Raw genomic sequence first — 22100 nt, 5'->3', positions numbered from 1 at the left:
GGCCAGTTCTTCGCCAGTGTATTAAGGCTTCAGAAACTTTCTTCCATGACATGCTACTATAACTGATTACTGAAGACCACTTGTGTCTTGTTTCAAGGAAAAGCTAGGTATTGTTAATAATAAATGCAATTTGAAGAATACTTTAAGATTTACAAAGTACTTTTAATCATTAAACCATTGGATAATTTCCCAAGGATAATTCAGTCTATTCTCTTCAGGTCTAGGCCCAATTTATTGTCCTTTTGCAGTGCTTTTTCAAGATATATATATGCTATTGAATCAGCTTTATGGATTGTCCATTCAACTGCTTATCAAAGTCTACAATAGGCATTCTTCATCCACTTGGTCTCTCCTCTGTGGATAGTTTGGCTGAACTCTTAAATGATAATGGATCTCACTTAGGAAGCACAGCAGTGTTTCAGGGCTTTATGAATCATCTCAAACAGAAAATCTAGAGGGCTTCACTATCTATGAGGAATACTTCTTCCTTGTGAACTCTACAACAATGGCAAACACTTCTGACAAATATTGTGATCACTCATCAGAGGGTAGTTATACAAAGTCACCTCTATTGTTTGTTTGTTTTTTTAGTTTCAAAAAGCTATTATTTATAGCTCCCCTATAGGCAAAATATCAGAAAACAATCCACTGCAGAGCTAGTTTTATGGTAAAGAAATAGTATCTTTATCCCTTCGTTTCCCTCAAGTATACAAGCTTTCATCTTATTATGAACATTTAAGAGCAGTTCTCCATGTCTAGATACATGACTTGTTTAAAAAGGCACTCGTAATTATAGCCCTCCACCATTCTGTACATCTCTAGCAGGCGTTGTGCAGCTTCTCTGTAGTCTCAGCCACATACTTGTAACATAACTAGAAAGCTCTTCTGCTCAATCTAACAAAATATTTTAAGGTTGTCTTCTGCTTCCCTTTCTCTGCTAGAAAGAGAAGAATCTCCAAATCTTTCATAACTATAGTTAGAACACTCAGCCTTTGAGGAAAAAAAACCCCAACACTATCTGAAACCCCCAAATTATTACAAGTTGTTGATCATAAACTTAGGGAGGTGAAGTTCAAAACTAGGCATGTTAAATTGACTCCTACCTCAAATGGATAATTAGAAAAAGAGATGATTTGTCTTATTAGGTCAGTTAAAGAAATCCTAATCCTGCAGTGTTCCCTTTCCTACTAGTTGGCTGATGACAGAGATTGCAACAGATCTCATAAGGATTTAAAGTCCCAAACAGTGCCATCCCAAAGATAGCCAGCAGAGCAACAAAGGAGTTCAATGACCCAAATGAAATGCTGGTAAAGGCACAAGGAGAGAAATCATGGGTGACTTTTTGTGCCACTTTCATTTAACAAGCCATTAGTAGAGTAGCCCAAAGACTCCTGACTTTCATCACCCCCAAGACGTTTAAATCCATTGCTATAGGAAGACATAATTGGCAGGCTGGTATCCTTTCTGGTAGAGTTTTTCAAGGGAGACCCAGCCAGATTCCAACATTGTCTTGCTGGAGTAACCTATGGCTGAGAGGTGTACCATAGGTATTTCTTGCCTGAAGGAAGCTCTTTGGTGAAGATGCCTTTAGGAAACAGTTTTTAGCCTCCTCTTCAGGGATAGCTAGAACAACCATAACACTATCCCCACATTTCCAGTCAACAGGAGTAGAAACTTTCTTGTATGCTGTCAATTGAAGGGAATTGACCACTCGGAGGATCTCATCAAAGTTCCTGCTGGTAGTTGCTGGGTAGAGGACAGACAACTTCAACTTCTTACTGGGGCCAAAGATAAATACCACACGAGCTGTCAGAGGCATGGGTCTAACATGCCCAACTTGATGGCAAGGTCCCATTTGTGATCATCAATGATGGGGAAAGGCAGCTTCTCTGTGGGCTTGTCTCCATTGTATGCATTGATATCCTCACTCCAGGAAAGATGGTCTTGGACAGAGTCAATAGAAAGGTCAGTCATCTTAACATTCTGCTTCTCAAATTCTGAGGCCAGCTTTGCAGCACGGCTCAGCTCTGTTGTACACACGAGTAAAATCCCAAGGGTGGAAGAAGAGAATGCCCCATGAGTCTCCGAGGAAGTTGTGGAAATGGATGCGGCTGATTGTGGTGTCCACCTTGAAATTGGAGGCCTCCTCTCTGAGCAGCAGACCTCCAGGCATGGCAACAATGGTGAGGGGCAGAAGAGGGAGGAGGAGCCACAGCCATCGTGGGTGCTCTGTTGTTTTATCTTTCATAGAATCTTGTGTGATTTTGACATATGCATGAGAGACACCTTATTGGAGGAGAATCTTTAAGGTAGCAATTTGCTTTGGTAATTCAGATTTTTAATAATAAAACAATAGTAAGCACAGTTGTGTTCTTAGCACCTTTCAGTCAGTTTGTACGACTGTGAAGATGTATTCAGCTACAGAATATCATTTGCAAAAACCTGCCTGCTTCCTTTTCATACCTTCACCAAGGATGCCTTTGTTGCATCTATGGTTTAGATACATGATAAATAAAAGATTTTGTAGAGATGACAAAGTAGCATATGCACTGGCATTTATGGATATTTTTATAGTTACTGTTTTTAGTGAGTCTCTTCTGGATTTTTGTCACTCTGCTTTATCTTGGTTCACTGTTGCAATCTCCATGACTGTGGCTGTACCTAAAGATTCTGTCCTGGACCTTTTTCTCTTCTCTCTCTGTACTCTCTCAGTTACCACATCACTTCCCCTGGGCTTAATTATCATCTCAAAAGTTACTCCTCGATCTATATATCTAGCCATTGTCTCTCTCCTGAGCTCTAACCAATCTGTAGTCATTTCATTTATCTCCAAAACAGTATTCACTATCTTTCTCCCTAAACCCCACCTCTTATCCTGTCATTTCTGTTTCTGTCAAGGGCACTGCCATCCTCCCAGTCACCTGGATTTTCAAGCATAGAGTCATCTTTAAATCCTCATTGTCTGTCACCCCACATAACCATTTACTTGCCAAGCCTTGCTGGTTTTGCTTCCATGACATCTTGCTATAATCCCCTTTTCTCCATTTAGACAGCTATGACCCTAGTTTAAACTCTTATCACCTCTCACCTTGACTGTTGCAGTCCTCCATTGGATTTCCTGTTTCAAATCTCTACCCTCTCATATTCATTGCTCATATAGCTTCCAAAGTGACATTCCTAAAATATAGATCTGATGATGTCATGTTCTTACTTGACATTACGTACTTGACTTACTCCAATGGCTCCCTTTTACATGTAGGATAAAATGCAAACTTCTCTCTTTGCCATTTAAAGCCTTTCATAGCCTTTCTAGACTCAAGATTCTACATTTTTAGACTCATTATTCACAAACACAGTGGTCTAGCCAAACTGGCCTGCTTGTTGTTCCCCACATATGACACTCCCGCTTTTTATTTTAGGAAAACTCTCTCTCCTCACCTTTGCCTCTCAGAATTCTTAGTTTCCTTCAAAGTTGTGCTCAAGTGCTGGTGACTACTTGAGATGTTTCTTGATACCCTTAGATACTATTGCTCTCTGTCCAGAAATTACCATGTGTTCATTTTGTATATAACTTTTTTATACTTCCTGTCTCACCTAATAGTATGTGAACTCCTCAAGTGAAGAAACTATTGGATTTTTGTTTTTCTATCCCTAACACTTTGGACTTAGGCAATTAATATGTTTCTGTTGGTTGATTATAGTTTTTGTAAATAACTTTCCCCTAGTGTTTCCTATCCTTTCCTCTCTCAGATACCTTGAGATAAGATTTCTCCTTATGCCTCAAAAGTGTATCACTTTCAGCGTAGACCTCTTCTGTATATACTTTTTCTTATCTAGTTGTTCTGCTCATTTTTCTTTTCTTTAGTCATTTTAATCTCCTCATGTGGCACATTGTGGATGTTGTTGGAGTTCACTACTGTCATTAATGGACAGAAGAATTTTTTTTTCCACAGAAAACAGCAACATAAGAGAATTTTGTTACAGAAATGTTGACAGGAAGGTGGCAAATTAGAGGAAGCTTAACTAAACTCTCAACATTTCAAGTCAGATTTTGAAGCAGCAGAGCCAACAAAACATCAGGGTGAGACACTTTTCTGCCCAAGAAAACTTAGAAGGTCAACAAAAGTGAGTCATACCCAGGTGGAAGCCTGTTGCATACCATACATGGTGGCAGTAGCAGGAGCTCTTAGCCTAGAGATGGTAGGGGGTCAGAAAGAGATTACAGGGCACCCTTGGTTGGCACTGAGTACAATTGGCATTGATTGACAATATTGGCCATATAAAGTTTTGGGTTGCAGTTCCGAGGAAGGGAGGTGTGCTTGTAGTCAGTCACAAGGGAGCAGGAGTTTGGTTCACAGTTCCAAGGCAAAGAAATCTCTAGCACTTGTAGCTGCAGGGAAGTAGGGAGGGGCCTTTCCTGAATGAAGATCAGAGTACAGACTAGGAGAAGAGTGACCATACTGATCCCAGGATCACACCACCTTGGAAGTAACAAAAGTTTACAGACCTCCAGAACTAGCTTTGAAAACAGCAGCATGAAAAAGCCTAAAGTTTGGCACAGTTTCTCTCCACTCCCAAGTGAGCAGAGGCCAACTTTAATATAGAGTTGTGTCAAGAAATAGGCTAGAAAAATAAGCAAACAACAACAAAAATATTTGACTGTAAAAAGCTGTGGCAGGGAAGTGGCAGTGGCAGGGAAGACCAAGATGTAAATTCAGAAGACAACAACAATGTGAAAACAGTTACAGACAAACTCTCAAAGAAAAATGATAATTGAACCCAAGCCCAACAAGAATTCCTGGAAGAATTAAAGAAAGTGCTAAGAGTGGTAGACAGAAAATTGGGAAAAGAAGTAAGAGTGATAGAAGAAAATTATGAAAAAAGAATTAGCAGGTTGGTAAAAGAGATACAAAAATTCACTAAAGAAACAAACTCATTAAAAAATAAAATTGGCTCACTGGAAAATGAGGTACAAAATCTCACTATAGAAAATAATTCCTTAGGAATTAGAATTGGGCAAGTGGAAGCTAATGATTCCATGAGAGTAATCATCCTTTGACCTGGCAATATCATTACTAGGTTTGTATCCCAGAGAGTTCAGAGAAAAAGGAAAAGGACCTATATTTACAAAAACATTTTAGTAGCTCTTTTTTGTGGTGGCAAAGAATTGGAACTTGAGAAGATGCCCATCAATTGGGGAATGGCTTAACTTGTTCTGGCATATGATTGTCATGGACTACTACTGAGCTATGGAAAATAGGAGAGGGATGGTATCAGAAAAACATGGTAAGAATTGTATGAAGTGATGCAAAGTGAAGTGAGAAATGGGAGTCATTCTGCACAGTAACAGCAATGATATGGTAATGATCGACTGTGAAAGACTTAACTGCTCAGACCAATACAGTGATCCAAGACAATCCCAATGAAAAGAAATGTTATCTGCCTTTAGAGAGAGAACTAATGAACTCTGAGCGCAAATTGAAGTATAATTTTCTCACTTTTTTTTGTAATATGACTTATATGGAAATATATTTTGCATGATTTCACATGTATAATTGATCTTATTGCCTGCCTCCTAGCTGAGTGGTGGAAGGGGTAGAAGGGAGGGAGAGAATTTGGAACTTAGAATTTAAAAAGAGAAGAATGCAAAAAAATAAATAATGAAGTCTTAGGATTTTTTAAGAAAAGAAATGTTGACATATATTAGTGGGGGTTTTTTGGTTTGTCCTTCCATTTTGTACTTAAATCCCTCAAGATGATGTAGTATACGGTCTCTCCCCAACCTTTAAATAAATTTATGTTTCCCTCTTGCTTCTTGGAGTTTTATGAGATTTATAATTTTTCACCAAACTCTTCTATGAGAGTTTACAGAGAGCTTAGAGTTTGTATACTAAATCAGTTGTTGGTGTTGGCTGCCACTTCCATCCATTAGATAGATGAAGTGTTTCCTGGTCAAGGCTTTTTCTAAGCTTTTTCAATCTTGTAGTGGCAATTGAATTTCAAATTAAACTTCTTAAGAAGTGGTAATAGTCTTTGTTGATGCTTAACTCATTCCCCATTTTTTAGCACCAACAACTTTATATATGTCAGGTTGGAATTTTCTAAGTTGGGCCCTTTATTTTTCAATTTTTAATCCTCTTTTTTGGTGATCATTGGCAGCTTCTAATCTCTTAACCCCTCAATTCTTTAGTCAGCTGTCTCGCTTGCTCTGGATACTATCTTCTCTTTTCCCCAACTCAACCTCTTGTTGAACCAATTCAGTTCTACAATGGCCTCCTCTCTTGAATTTCTAGCCCTCTTACAATTTTGTCAGTTGCTGCCTGCCAAGTTCAGCCTTGGATAATTCCCATCATCATCTCTGTCTTTACTCCTACATATGTGCTACTGAACAAAGGTGGAGAAAATCATGTACCTATTCTGATTGGGTACACTGCAGATTTATGTTACACAAACTTAACTGGGCCTTCCCTGCTGCTAGGCAATCCTAATATGGATCCTTTATGTATTCATTATCCCTCTCTCCACAGCAGCTTTTCTAAACCTTTTCCTTCCTTCTTGAACCTCTCATGGTTTCTCCTCCCCCCACCCTCTTAGCTGCAAAACTTGATTCATATTTCATAGAAAAAATTGAGACCATTCTCTAAGAGCTCCCTCTCCTCCCCTCTTTCTCATCTTCTATTACTTAAATGCCTTCTGCCACTATCTTCTCCTCCATCCCTGTCTCAGTTGGTGAAGTGATCTTCTCCTTCTCCCATACCAGACCCTACTTGGTCTTTGTTTGGGCCCTGATTAGTTTAGAATGAATGTAAAAAGCCATTGTTTCTGCTTTGTCCAGAAACCCTGAGGGTCTCCTCTTGCCCCCCCCCCCCAATCTATCACCTATTTATTTATATATTTATTCCTGTATCGTTTGTTTTAAATTTTCCACTAGGTAAAGAGGCCATTTTCTGCCTCAGTTCTTATTGAGCCTTAATCACTGAATGGACATTGCCTCAGTCAAACTGAGACCTATTAAGGAACTTTGCTTGAAAAGGTTCTGGCCACTGCACCCAGATGACTCTGGAGGAGAAAATGAAGCTGGTGACTACACAGCCCTCCCTCATTTAAATCCAATTCACTTGCATGTCATGGCATCACCTCCCTGATATCATTCATGGTCCTCTTTGAGATTAAAGGACAAACAACAACAGAGCCTTTTGTTCTGTATTTGTCTGTTCCAGGACCCATTTTAGGAAGGCAGTGGAAAATCTGGAAAATGACTAGAGGCAGTGACCAGATTGGTGAAGGTTCTCATCGTTATCCCATATGAGGTTTGGTTGATGAAAATGGAGATGTTAGCCTGGAGAAGACTACAGGGAAATTTAATAGCTGTCTTCAGGTCTTTGAAGCACTGTTATACCAAACAGGCATTGGACTTGTTCTCCTTGATCCCAGAAGACTGGATTAGAAATGATGTGTGGAGTTGCAGCAGAGTAAATTTAAGCTATGTACCAGGCACAATGCTGAGTTCTAGGTGTAAGGGAAAATTTCTAACCATTAGAGTTATCTCAAGTTGAAACGGGCAACCTTGGCAAATACAGGCTTTTCTAGAGCTTTTCAAGTAGTTTTGGTGACCACTTATCAAGTATGTTGTAGAGGGAATTCTTGTTCAGGTATGGAACAAACTATGATGACTTTTGACATTCTTTCTAACAGATCCTGGGATTCTCCGATTCTCTGCACACTTGGATTCGAGTTTTCCAGCATTGTCATATGTTGTTTTTGACTTCTTGGACTTTTAGACTCTCAATTGATTCCTAGTATCAAATGTCATATTTTGATATCAAATATACTTGCAAAAGGAAAAGGGAAAATAAAATTTCTGGTGATGGAGTATGAACCTAGGTCTAAGATAGCACATGATTAGGGCAGAGCTCAGACGGAGGATTTGGAGCAGATTACATATGTTCATCTTAATGTCCCCATTCAACTTGCATTAGTAAGCATTTTTTGTGCTGAGTACCCAGGATACAAAGACAAAAAAATGAAACAGATCCTGCCCTCAGGGAATGCTGGCTTTCAACTAGGTAGACAACATGGCATAGACAAAAGACGCCAGGTTACTTTATTGGGAGGGCGCTGACCGCTGGCGAGTGCCCGAGAGGCCTCCTGCAGAAGGCTGACTCTTGAAGGAAGCTTTGTTTCTTAAAACTTCTTCTTTTTTTTTTTTTCTTTTAACATTTATTTTCACAAAATTTTGGGTTACAAATTTTCTCCCCTTTTATCCTCCCCACCCCCCCCAAACCCAAGCATTCTAATTGCCCCTGTGACCAATCTGCTCTCTCTTCTATCCTCCCTCTCTGCCCTTGTCTCCATCTTCTCTTTTGTCCTGTAGGGCCAGATAGCTTTCTTTACCCCTTAACCTGTATTTCTTATTTCCTAGTGGTAAGAACATTACAGTTGATCCTAACACTTTGAGTTCCAACTTCTTTAGCTCCCTCCCTCTCCACCCCTTCCCTTTGGAAGACAAGCAATTCAATATAGGCCAAATTTGTGTAGTTTTGCAAATGATTTCCATACTAGTTGTGTTGTATAGGACTAACTATATTTCCCTCCATCCTATCCTGTCCCCCATTACTTCTATTCTCTTATGATCCTTTCCCTCCCCATGAGTGTCGACCTCGGATTGCATTCTCCTCCCCATGCCCTCCCCTCTATCCTCCCCCCCACCCTGCTTGTGCCCCTGTCCCCTACTCTCCTGTATTGTGAGATAGGTTTTCCTATCAAAATGAGTGTGCATTTTATTCTTTCCTTTAGTGGAATGTGATGAGAGTAGACCTCATGTTTTTCTCTCGCCTCCCCTCTTTATCCCTCCACTAATAAGTCTTTTGCTTGCCTCTTTTATGAGAGATAATTTGCCCCATTCAATTTCTCCCTTTCTCCTCCCAGTATTTCTCTCTCACTGCTTGATTTCATTTTTTTTTTTTAAGATATGATCCCATCCTCTTCAATTCACTCTGTGCACTCTGTCTCTATGTATGTGTGCGTGTGTGCATGTGTGTGTGTGCATGTGTGTGTGTGTACTCCCACCCAGTACCCAGATACTGAAATGTTTCAAGAGTTACAAATATTGTCTTTCCATGTAGGAATGTAAACAGTTCAACTTTAGTAAGTCCCTTATGACTTCTCTTTGCTGTTCACCTTTTCATGGTTCTCTTCATTCTTGTGTTTGAAAGTCAGATTTTCTTTTCAGCTCTGGTCTTTTCATCAAGAAAATTTGAAAATCCTCTATTTCATTGAAAGACCATTTTTTCTCCTGAAGTATTATACTCAGTTTTGCTGGGTAGGTGATTCTTGGTTTTAGTCCTAGTTCCTTTGACTTCTGGAATATCCTATTCCATTCCCTTCAATCCCTTAATGTAGAGGGTGCTAGATCTTGTGTTATCCTGATTGTATTTCCACAATATTTGAATTGTTTCTTTCTAGCTGCTTGCAATATTTTCTCTTTCACCTGGGAATTCTGGAATTTGGCCACAATGTTCCTAGGAGTTTCTCTTTTTGGATCTCTTTCATGCGGTGTTCTGTGGATTCCTTGAATATTTATTTTGCCCTCTGGTTCTAGAATCTCAGGGCAGTTTTCCTTGATAATTTCATGGAAGATGATGTCTAGGCTCTTCTTTTGATCATGGTTTTCAGGTAGTCCCAGAATTTTTACATTGTCTCTCCTGAATCTATTTTCCAGGTCAGTTGTTTTTCCAATAAGATATTTCACATTGTCTTCCATTTTTCCAATCTTCTCGCTATGTTCTGTGATATCTGTCTTTCTCACAAAGTTCTTAGCGTCCATCTGTGCCATTCTAGTTTTGAAAGAACTATTTTCTTCAGTGAGCTTTTGAATCTCCTTTTCCATTTGGCTAATTCTGCTTTTGAAAGCATTCTTCTCCTCATTGGCCTTTTGAACCTCTTTTGCCAATTGAGTTAGGCTAGTTTTCAAGGTGTTAATTTCTTCAACATTTTTTTGGTTCTCCTTTAGCAGGGAGCTGATCTGCTTTTCATGCTTCTCTTTCATCCCTCTCATTTCTCTTCCCAGTTTTTCCTCCACCTCTCTAACTTGATTTTCAAAATTCTTTTTGAGCTCTTCCATGGCCTGAGCCCATTGGGTGGGCTGGGACACAGAATCCTTGATTTCTGTGCCTTTGCCTGATGGTAAGCATTGTTCTTCCTCATCAGAAAGGAAGGGAGGAAATGTCTGTTCTCCAAGAAAGTAGCCTTCAATAGTTTTATTTCTTTTCCCTTTTCTGGGCATTCTCCCCAGCCAGTGACTTGACCTCAGAATATTCTCCTCACACCCACCTCACCTCCTGGTCCTCCCAGCCAGCGTTTGGGGACTGAGATTCAAATGCTGCTTCCCGCCTTAGGGCTTTTGGCGGGGGCAGGGCTGCTATTCAGTGTGAGAATTAAGTTCAGATGGTCAGGTCGGGGCAGGGCCGCGTCTCAGGCACTGTTCCCTCAGGGGGTTTATGTACAGACCTTCCACAATGGATCCAGGCTCCTGCCAGCTTGGGGAGCCCCTGTCTGCAGCCGCCTCTCAGCTTCTATCTCCCGGGGGGGCCCGAGCCATGGGGGCACCCCACTCCCCCCTCGACCCGCCAAAGAGACTCTCTCACTGACCCTCGTCACCTGTGGGTGGGGGGGCTTGTGCCGCCGCTGGAGAGCCCGTCTCCGTAGCCCGCTCGGATCTTTTCCTCACGGTGTTGCGGCCGCTGCAGGGCTGCACTCAGCTCCCAGTCCCAGCGCCCAGTCCGCAGCGTGAAGGACCTTTTGCGAGAGGTTTGCAGGTCTCTCCGGAACAGAAATCTCCCTCGCTCCAATATTCCGTGGCCTCTGGGTGCAGAATTCACCATGAGTTGGTCCCCTCTAGCTGTTCTGTGGGTTGTGGGTTCGGAGCTATGTGTCTTTCTACTCCGCCATCTTGGCTCCGCCCCCAAAACTTCTTCTTTATGTCATTTCTGTTTGTGTGATCTTCCTTGGTTATGGAGAGATTTCCCCATCAGTCTTCCTGACTTCAGTTGTATCTGGTGTAATGAGTATAGGATTTATTATTTTCTTTCTGAATATCCCTTTGTTTCCTTGTCTATTCCCCAGCCCTTTTTATTTCTCCTCTTGCCCCCTTTGGGATTTTTTTGCCTCCCATATCTTACCCTGAATGATTCATTAGGTGAGAGCTTCAGAAATCTTTTCATCACAAGGATATTTTAGAGGCTATTTCAGGAAATATCTTTAGGGAGGGGGTGAGGGGGAGAGAGAGACAGACTCACAAGTACACACACTTTTATCCTAATTCATATTACATGTAATATATGACAATACATATTACATGTATATATGTATGTGTGTATGCATAAGAGCGAGTGATTGAGGTTTTTATAAATAATATGAAGTCATGGCAAGCATTTATGTAACTAAGTAGTCAGGAAATCTGCTATATGAAAAAGGGAACCATTTATTTGACCCTTCATTGTCCCAGAAAATCCTTCTGCCTCTTTTCTAAAGACTCTAACTTTCTTTTTGACTGTATCGTTGTTTTCTTTAAGTTTTAATTTAGGACTATTCATTAGTACATTTTCAATTCTGAAAGTATTTTATTTTCATCCCAGTTTTATGTTGCTTTGTTTTTATTCAGAAATGCATTTTATAAATTTAAACTCCAAAGCAACAACAATATCCCTCTTACTTTGGTGTCTAAAGAATGGAAGTGATACATTTCATAGTACTATAGAAGTTGTGTTCTTTGTATTTTTGCTTTTTCCATTAATTCTGAATTGGGTATTACTTGAAATTTTGATAAGGAGGAAAATAGGTAGTTCCTAATTCAGATGCTCAGTACAGTGACATAACATCAGTATTTTGTGAAAATTAGAGACTCCTCATTTCACTGGATAGGCAGAACGCAATACGTTCTCAAAGTCTCTTAAGACATTGTATTGCCTGATTAAAAAATATTAAGTGTATTCCATCCTAATGTGCTGTGTGTAAAATCATTTTTCTCCTTTTGTGGATAGTTGTCACGTACTCATATTATTCACATGAAAATTTTATTATTGAGAGTGAGATAGCACAGTAGAGTGAGAAAAGTATTCAGCTGTTAATAATTCCTAGATTGTAATGCTTAAGTTCTAGTCCCAGCTCTGATATTAACTTCCTCACTGTGACATTAAGCCAGTCAGGCTTTCCTAGCTTAATTTCCTGATCTGTAAAATGTTTATGTTGTAATATATGATTTCTTAAGTTGTTCAAGTTGTTGTAATAAAGCCCAGAATCTGAAGTTTTGCAACCTGCTTATTTATTTAAATTTATTATTTATTTTAATATTCTTTTCTTTTTAAATTTTGAATTCCAAATTCTGTCCCCTCCTCCTTCATCCACTGAGATGACAAGCAATATATCAATTATACATTTAAAATCATGTAAAACATTTCTATGTTAGCCATGTTGCAGAAAAAAAGGCAAGAAAAAAATAAAGTGAGAAGATTATACTTCAGTTTGCACTCAGAGTTCATCAGTCTTCTCTCTAGAGATGGATAGCATTTTTCCATACTGAGTACTTTGGAACTGTTTTGGATCACTGTATTGGTCATAGTAGCCAAGTTTTTCATAATCAATCATTATTACAACATTGCTATTACTGTGCACAATGATCTCCCACTTCTTCTCAGTTCTTGAAGATCTTGCCATGTTTTTTTTTTTTAAATTATCCCCCTCCTCATTTCCCAGCTCAAGAGTACTCCATCACAAGCATATGCCACAGCATGTTCAGCCATTCCCCAATTTTCAATTCTTTGCCACCACAGAAAGAGGAGCTGTAAATATTTTTGTACATATAGATCCTTTAACTTTTTTTCTGATCTCTTTGGGATACAGGCCTAGTAGTGGGATTGCTTGGTCAAGGGTATGTATAGTTTTATAGCCCTTTGATCCAAGTTCCAAATTGTTCTCCAGAATGGTTGAACCAGTTCACTGCTCCATCAGCATTCTATTAGTGTACCTGTTTTCCTTCATCCTCTCTAGCATTTGTCATTACTGATAGGTGTGAGGTAGTAACTCAGAGTTGTTTTAATTTACATTTCCCTAATCGATAGTGATTTAGAGCATTTTTTCATATAACTATTCTTCTGAAAACTGCCTGTTCATCTCCTTTTGACCATTGATCAATTGGGGAATGGCTCATATTTTTATAAATTTGACTCAGGTCTTTACTTAGTATATAATTGAGAAATGAGTCTTTTATCAGGGAAACTTGCTGAGGATTTTTTTTATGTTGCTTCATTTTCTGTAATACCTTTCAGCAAACTGTAGTTTCCTTGATTATCTGTTTTAATTAGGTCTATTTTTGTTTTTCCTTTGAGATCATGATTGCTACCCCTCTTTTTTTTAGTTCAGCTGAAATATTAGATTCTACTCCAGCCCTTTATTTTAACTCTGTGTGTGTCTCTCTGCATTTCTTGTAAACAACATATTGTTGGATTCTGGTTTCTAATGCATTCTGCTCTATGTTCCTAGTTTGTGGATGAGCTCATCTCGTTTCCCATTCACAGTTATCGTTACTGTGTAATTCCCCCTATCTCATTTTCTTCTGTTTCTTTTCTCTCTTTTGATCCTGTCCCTCCTCAGGTCTGTTTTACTCATAACCACTGCCTCCCTTAATCTGCCTTCTCTTTTATCATCTTCCCTCCCCATTACCCTTTTCCTCTTATTCAATTCCCCTCCTCTTTCCTTTTTTGGGTAAGTTATATTTCTGTACACAACTAAGTATGTATATGTAGTCTTCACTCTTGGAACCAGTTCTGGTAAGTGAGGTTCAAGCATTGCTCACCATCACTACTGTCATTTTCCCCTCCATTATAAAAGCTCTTCATTGTGTGACTCTTCTAAATGACAAAATTTTCCCTGTTCTATTTCTTCTCCCTTCTCCCAGTGCATCCCTCTTTCTTATTCCTTCATTTTTTAAAAGAGATTATTGTACCATCAGTTTATATCCATGCCCTCTGTCTATGTAAGTCCTTTTAATTGGCCTATTCATAATAAAGTTCTTCAGAGTTTGTCATTTTCCAGTATAGGAACGTAAACTGGTTAATTTTATTGAGACCTTTACAATTACTCTTTCCTGTTTACTGTTTTATACTTCTCTTGAGTCTTGTGTTTAAAAGTCAGAATTCCTATGTAGTTCTGGCATTTTCATGCTTGAAAGTCCTCTATTTCATTAAATAACAATTTTTCCCCCTGAAGTTTTGCTGTGTAGGTTATTCTTGGTTGTAATCCTAGCTCCATTGCCCTCCAGAATATCTCGCTCGAAGTGAGAACGTGATAAGACCTTAGCCTGAAAAGGCCACAGTCTCACATTGTCTCCTGGGCCATCTCCAGTTATCCTGATGAATATCAGGCCACTGGACCCAGATAGCTTAGGAGGAGAAGTGAGACTGGTGACCTGCACAACCCTCCCCCACTCAGATCAGAGTCAACTGCAAGTCATGTCCTCATCTTGATGCCATGGTCCTCATCAAGAATGAAGAGCAAACAGCATATTCTAATCCTTCCTCTGCTTCAGTGTAGAAGCCAACCTGTTTATTTATTCTCTATGAAACATTTTACCTAACTAGCATGAAGAGGTTGGATCACATTATTTGTAATATCCCTTATAGTTCTAAATCCTATGGAACCTAGATCCCTTCTGGTTGTGAGTGTCCATGATTCTGTTATCTGTGTATTATGTTACCTATGCCTGCTTACATGGTTTTCTGTTCCTTTTACTTGTAGAAGTTCATTGAGTTTGAAGATGCCTTGGAACAGGAAAAGAAAGATCTACAAATCCAGGTTGAACACTACGAGTTCCAGACTCGACAGCTAGAGCTAAAAGCCAAAAACTATGCAGATCAAAGTGAGTAACCCAGTGTGTGTAGCCCAGTTGGGTTGCTGTTTGATCTTTGCGCTAAAATTGCTTGAAGTAGATAATGTGTTGAGATCTTTGGGGGAAAAATTAGAGAAGAATAAATTATGTTCTTAATTTAGATAGCATCTTTTAATTTAGATACTATTATAGTTGTCTGGTTTAGATTAGTTTCTTTGCTTACAAACTGTCTGACCTACTTAAGCCCTTGATACCTTGTTTAATGAGAACAGCTAGGTGGCTTAGTGGATAGAGTGCTAGGCTTGGCATCAGGAAGATTCTTCTTCCTGAGTTCAAATCAAAGGCCTCAGACACTTATTAGCTGTGTGACCCTGGGAAAGTCACTTAATACTGTTTGCCTCAGTAAAGTTTGCCGCCTCTTTAAAATGAGCTGGAGAAGGACGAGGCAAACCACTCCAAGTAGCTTTGCCAAGAAAATTCCAAATGAGGTCATGAAGAGTCAGATATGATTGAAAAACAACTGAACAACATCTTGTTTTATGTTCTTTTCAGTAGATTAACTCGCCTCTCCAGTAATGAGATTAAATAATGTTTACTCTTTCTTGTTTCAAACATTGTAACTGGCTATTAGATTTTACTGCTATCAGAGAAGGCAGTCCTACCTGATTAAGGGTAGTACCTGAAGATAGATTTGATGGATTTCAGGAGGTTTGTGAATTTAGATGGGAAAAAAATTTCATCTTTATTTTCTGTAGCTTCTAACTGCTATTTAGTATTTTATTTCATTCAATTATAAATTTTTAAAAATATATGTTATTCTGAGAGTATGTTATAAGCATCCCCAGACTGCCAAAAGAATCTATGACATAAAAAAAGTTAATCCCTTGTCAAAGAGAATACAACTCACTTAGTAAAGGAAGTTAGAAAAGATGTTTCAGCAGTATAGTAAGAAAAATGATTTTCCTTTGTTTTAAAAATTTCTGTTAAAAGTGACTAATGTTAAAAGTTATTCTTTCTTATCTAATTATTCTTACTGTGTATAAAACTAAATATTTTAAAGAACAGGGGGAGGTAGATAAATATTGCTGTAATCGGGACATTTTTTGTAACTTTGTCATAATTTTGGAAAACAGCAATAGAGATTTATTTCTTTGAAAAGTTGAAATCAGATTGGTGGTACAGTCATTTGGAGAATTTTTTGGTCTTGACAGCTCCCTCATGGTTCCCCACAACAAGGTTATGAGCTAGTTTGCAAATTCTAGTAGCTCAGACAACTAAATGGGGTCTTGATTAATAGGGTAATAGAGATTGGTGGTGCTAGTGGAAATGAAATCATAATGTAGGGACAACCTGGGTATTCCCACAGAAAGAATGACTATTTCTAAAGCCTAAGTACACAGCATTTAAAATAAGACCCATTTTACCTATGTACATACCACCCTTTTCCACAATTATATAGAATCTTAAGTCCATGTCGTACTGATTCACTATTTAGATGTTCTTTTCATCTACAGGAGTATCCTTCTATTCTTTTTTTTTTGGGGTGGGGGGGGGTACCTGTTTCTATATCTGTAAAGGCTTGCTTATTTTGTCTCTATATTATATGGTCCCTGATCTCTAGAATTTTTTTAATGCTTTATTCACCATTCCTCCTATGTATCTCACTCAGAATGCTGTTGAGAAATAGACATATTCATAAACAGGCAGTGATATTCTAAGACAACATAACTCTTGCCCTTGTGTAGTGTCGTTATTTCTTTCTATTACAAAAAACAACACATAAGGGGGGTAGGTGGGGCACAGCCTCAGTGTAGACAAAAAGACCCATCTGTCTTTAGGGCACAAGGGGCAGGATGGATGGCAAAGCTCCCTGTCCATGGGGGGGACAGAGTGGTGATCTGTAGGGCAGAGGCATGGTTGTAGTACAAGTGGTAAAGTTCCAGGATCTTCTGTCTTACCAGAAATGACTGTTCTCACTCATTCAGGTGGTGTGTGTGGTCATGTCTTCCTTACAATAGAAGCCCAACCTATAACTGTTGGGAATGGTGAGTGGGAGGGGGGAATTGAGAGTAGACCCAAAGGTCAAGGTTAAGAAGGAAGAGTCCTGGTTTAGCCAGGATGGGGAAGGGGACATTTTCAGGTAGGTTGAGAGAAGAGTTTGCCCCACTCCCTGTTCTGCTGAACCTTCTTCTTGACCATCGCCCTACTCTTTCTCTTTCTCATCTGTATTCCTTTTTCTTCCTCTTCTGCCAGTTGGTTATGATCATTCATGGGCATTTCTCAGAGCTAGTGCCACTTGGGGATAAAAAGATCATTGATTGCAACATGATATAATGGACTTAGACCAGGACTTGGAATCAGAAGACCTGGTTCTGCCACTTGCCAGCTTTGTGACCTAGTGCAGATCATTTCACTTTTTTAGCTCTTCCTTTACATAGAGTTAATACTCCTTCACCAAAGTCCTAAGCCTTTGGATTCTGGAATTGTAGTACGAAATGGAAGTGACCACAGATTTTTATAGTTGTTCTAGTAGCTATTTCAGACTATGAAAATAATGTTAGTACTACTTGTCTTACAGGGTTATTATGAGAAAGAGCTTCCTAAATCATGAAGCATTATTTCATTTGAGGGAAACACTTTGTAAATTGTAAAGAATACATCAAGATGAGCAGTTGTCATTATAGTAACCATTTTGAATTGCTTAAGGAAAAGGCCAAATTATTACTGTATTCATAGTTTTTTGTTTTTGTTTTTTAAGTAACTAAACTCAGATGCAATAAAAGTCTCTCTTCCCTGAATCAGAGCTGTCAAACTCACACTGCCAAACCAGATTAAAATGTAATTGGGAAATATCTAAAAATATATATATATATATATATATATACAATACAACATAGAATAATGTTAATTTGTGGTTTTTTTAGGTCAATGTGTATCCTGTTAAGTTTCATATCACTGTCCTGGATTGTTCCTGTACATTCCCTGTCCATCTCTTTTTCTTGTTTATGGGAAGGGGTCTGTTAAGTAGCTTAGATTGGTGTAACAACTCTCTGCTAGTTATTGAATTAAAACTAAGACTGAGGTGCCTGTAGCCAAAGTCCTTTCAGTAGGATCATCCTCTTGGAGAAAGTTAACTGCCTTCTTCAGATTATTTTTTATCAGAACCCCCTGCTAAGTAAAGAGGACTTTCTCGAGAATTTCTTATGAGACCACTTATATGCTTAGGAATTGCTTATGATACTACCAGTCACTGAAAGGGCCTTACATAGACTTTTCTACTTCCTGCTAACCTTGAACACTTATGCCTGGCATCAGTAACCCCTGGCTTTAGGTCTCAGCTTTGGGGGTTTATTAAAAGGGGAGAATGGAGCAAGTAATAAATAGATTATGTAACTGACCAACAATGGTTATGTTGTCTAGTTTCTCGACTGGAGGAGCGTGAGTCAGAGATGAAGAAGGAATATAATGCCCTGCACCAGAGACACACAGAGGTATGTGCCCTGTTTTGCTCTGTTCTAATAGCTCCCAACCTATGACATAGATATTTTAAAATTAGTGATGAATAAAAGGCAAAAGAGGGTAAAATTTCTAAGTAGAATGAACTCCTCCTGTCCCTTCCAATCTGCTGTGATCTTCATGTAATTGAATTTTTTCAGTGTCCTTACCAGGGTTTACAATGGGCATTATATTATTATCCTTAAAAGTTTGTTCACACCACTTTTGAATTACACTTGTATTCCATTCTCACCGCATTCTTACTGGAAGCACCACAGACCACCCAGAGTCCAGAAATTCAGTTAGTTAGAGGTAGGAAAGATAGAGAAACTGATTAATTTACTGAGCTAATATTTGTACTTATGAGTATTTACTTTTCCACAGATGATCCAGACCTATGTAGAACATATTGAACGATCCAAGATGCAACAGGTTGGGGGAAATAGCCAAACAGAGGGCAGTCTACCTGGGAGAAGGTATGATGAGAAGATTGAATATTGGTATAATCTCATTTTTTATCACAGTAGGTACCATATAGAGAATTATAAAAACAAGAAACCTATTTTAAAAGTTTTATGTTCTTCCAAATCAAGGAGAATAGAATCTCCTTGGATGATGTGGTCATGGATGGAAAATAGACGTGGATGCAAAGTTTTCCTGAGATTCTAAGAAATATTGTGTTCAGATCTGATTATTTTTCTTTGCTTTTACATGTTAGAAAGGTTTTCCATTTGGGTGTGAAAGACCAGGGAAAAGTCAACATGAAGGAAAAAGACTTACGCTACCATTATGAATATTAAGTTGAAATGTTTGTAAGGCCAGAAATGGTCAACTATGACACTGATTTCAGTAGTTTCATACTTCTGAATCCTGCGTTTTGATCAGTTTAATACTCCTTACTAAAGATTGAATTCAGTCAAAGGGGCACACTTGAGGACCTGGAGGACCACATGTGGCCTCAAGGCTGCAGGTTCCCCACTCCTGCCTTAGCCTATAGATGTTGATGTTACTTGGGAAGTAGAAACCAGTCTGAGATTTGGCTTCGTCTTATTTGCTTTACCAGTCTTTGTGAAACTAGAAAATTGACCCCCAAAATAAAATATAGTTCATAGGCTTCATCTAAGTAATTGCCAAAGCTAGGGAGTGGCCCTTTGGACAACCAAAGGACTTTTAAGAGTTCCCTCCTCCACAAATTTCCTTGGTTTGACTACACATGGAAGACCTATCCTAAACTTTATACACAGGCCCCTTAAAATCAATTTAAATTGTAGTTCTATATTTTTTACAGATGTAATCTTTGCGTCACCCTGAAAAGTTGGAAACGAGTGCTTAGATGCCTGTGCTTCATTTTGTATAAGTGAAATTAGGATCCTCTGATTTATTTTTTTACTTAATATTATTTTTCTATTTAGATGTTTTATTAACATTTTTTTTACATCATTGTCACTTCCCAGTAACTCCCCTTCAACCCAATAAAACTCTGATAACAAAGAATAAGTACAAGTAAGAAAAATCTGTCCAGATCATAGGAATAAGAGTTAAAAGGGAAAAGAGGTCATCTAGTCCCACTCTAATTTTACAAAGGAGGAAAATGAGGCTCAGAAAAGGTAAATGATTTGCCCAAGGTCACACAGATAACAACATGTAGCAGAGCTGGTATAAATGAATAACCATTGTTTAAAAAATATCTGTAGAAAAATTCAGGATTGATATTTATGTTTAGAGTAAGTTTACTCTTTATTGCAGAGAATGGAGAACTGCAGCTATTATTGATGCTTTTAATTAGTATAATAGAGCAGAGGACTTTTGGTTACCTGGTTATATTAGGTCTATCTAAACAGAGAGAATGAGAGAAGATAGGTGCTTCTTGTTAGCCCATTGATTGGGTTTTGTTTTTAATAAATTACACAACTAATATCCAGTTAACCGCATTTCAGTTCTAAACAGAAGCAGAGGTCTTCATGTAAATTTTGTGTAGAAAAGCTGAATAGGGACAGTCCAAAATGACATCTTCTGAGCGTGTGCTGGGCTTTTGGCCAGTTTCCTGGGAGCTGTGACATTCCATCTCCATCAAACATGTTCTTTCCCTGCCAGTGTTCCCAGGAGGTAAAAAGACCTTGGAGACTTAAAAAAGAGAGCCAAGTGTTGCCTGAAGCAGATTTTTCCTAATATAGCTCAGTAGTCAGGCAGGGTTGATCTACAGTCTTAGGTACTGCAGGCACGGCTGTATGGTATTGAGGTGTTCTGAGTTAGTCACTGCTCCCCTCAAAATATCAGACAACTGTTTATAATGAGAAACATCCAAATCATAAGATCATAGATTTAGAGCTAGAAAGGGCCACCCATGGCATGAAATTCAAACTCCTCTTTTTACATTTGAGGAAACTGAGCCTTCCAGAGGTGAAATGGCTTGCCCAAGGTCACGTAGATAAAAGTCACATAGATGACAAGTAGCAAAAGTGGGTTTAGATGCTGGTACTGTGATTCTAAATCCATTGATTTTTCCAATTTGCCATGCTGCCTCTCTATCAGAATTGTCTTGGACCAAGGCCTAGTCTTTGAAATGTCATTCATCAATTTCTGGGAAGCTTCAGTCTCTCATGTCATTCCTTTGTGGTCCAAAATGGTATTATTTACTGCAGGATAAGACTTCCCTTGTTGAGAGGTTGTTCTTGAGCCTCACTGCTATAGGAGTATATAGAATTTGAAATCAGGTTCTAGTCTAGGGGCCCACTGCATGATACATTTAATATAGACTAGTATAAAGTCAAGCTATTAGAAACCTAAGCAGCGTCAGTTCTCTTAATCTAAACTGCACTCTTTCTGTTCCCTTGATTTTAGACAAATGCTAGTATGTTATCTATGAAACGGGCAATTCACAGGACACAGTGGAAGGAATGGTTAGCTACTGAGTGAGATACTGGGGAGGTTGAATTCAGGGTGATTGAAATTAGGGGTCCATCAGTGGGAGGAGAATGGTGTTTAAACATTGGCACCTAGGGGTTTAGATTTACTGCTATGAGAAGGGTATGACAGGATAAGAGTATGTTAATCATTGGGGAATGAGGTAGGTTATCATTGTCCATAGGGATTCAGCCTGAGATGAAGTTGTGCTAGGATATCAAACAGTTGAGTGTAGCTGGAAAGCAAGCTGAGTGGGGTAAGGCAGCTGTTGTGGAGTTGTAGGAGTCCCAAGCAGGTGCCTGTGGCATGATGGAATGGATGCTTAGGGAGGCTGGAAAGCTCTTTTCCTTCCTGCACAGGTGGAAGCAAAGCAACTGCTATGGAGTTTCAGGAGGCTAAAGAATGTGCCTAAAGAGTACTGGCAGGGGGGGGGGTGGGGTGGGGACCAAGAAAGGCTTCTTGAAAAAGGCAGTGCTGGGGCTGTCATTGAAGGAAAAGTGAGATTCTCTGAAGCGGAGGTGAGAAAAGATGGCTTCAGAGATGATGGACATCCAGTGCAAAATCACAGAGATGAAAGATAGAAGATGGATATTGTATATGAGTGACGTATATAGTTTGGCTGAATCATGAGGGGAAGTAATGTCAAAGGAAGCTGCAGAGAGGATAGGACCAGATGGTGTGGTGCTTTAAAAGCTAAACAGAAGTGGCTTCCACAGCCCAGAGACAGTAAGGGGGCCTGACAACCAGTTAGAAAGAGATTACAAGGGACCTTTTGCTGGCACTGAGCACAGCCACCACTGATTGGCAACTCTTATTG

At 39.1% G+C, this 22100-nt stretch overlaps 1 protein-coding gene and 1 pseudogene across 20 annotated transcripts in view; one reads left to right on the top strand and one right to left on the bottom strand.

The window, feature by feature from the left end:
* The window catches only part of MAPK8IP3 (mitogen-activated protein kinase 8 interacting protein 3), an 83611-nt gene that overhangs the window by 6613 nt on the left and 54898 nt on the right, over positions 1–22100 (top strand). For all 20 annotated transcript variants that reach the window (XM_072599710.1, XM_072599646.1, XM_072599766.1 and 17 more), the window contains exons 2-4: positions 14794–14914; positions 18305–18375; positions 18764–18855. In XM_072599710.1, the coding sequence (XP_072455811.1) occupies positions 14794–14914; positions 18305–18375; positions 18764–18855 (284 nt within the window). The remainder of the gene's footprint in view (positions 1–14793; positions 14915–18304; positions 18376–18763; positions 18856–22100) is intronic.
* Positions 1524–2183, bottom strand: LOC140499019 (peroxiredoxin-6 pseudogene; annotated as a pseudogene).

This window comes from Notamacropus eugenii, chromosome 1 (genome assembly GCF_028372415.1).
Source record: "Notamacropus eugenii isolate mMacEug1 chromosome 1, mMacEug1.pri_v2, whole genome shotgun sequence".
Lineage (NCBI taxonomy): Eukaryota > Metazoa > Chordata > Mammalia > Diprotodontia > Macropodidae > Notamacropus > Notamacropus eugenii.
This window is presented reverse-complemented; position numbering and strand designations above follow the sequence as displayed.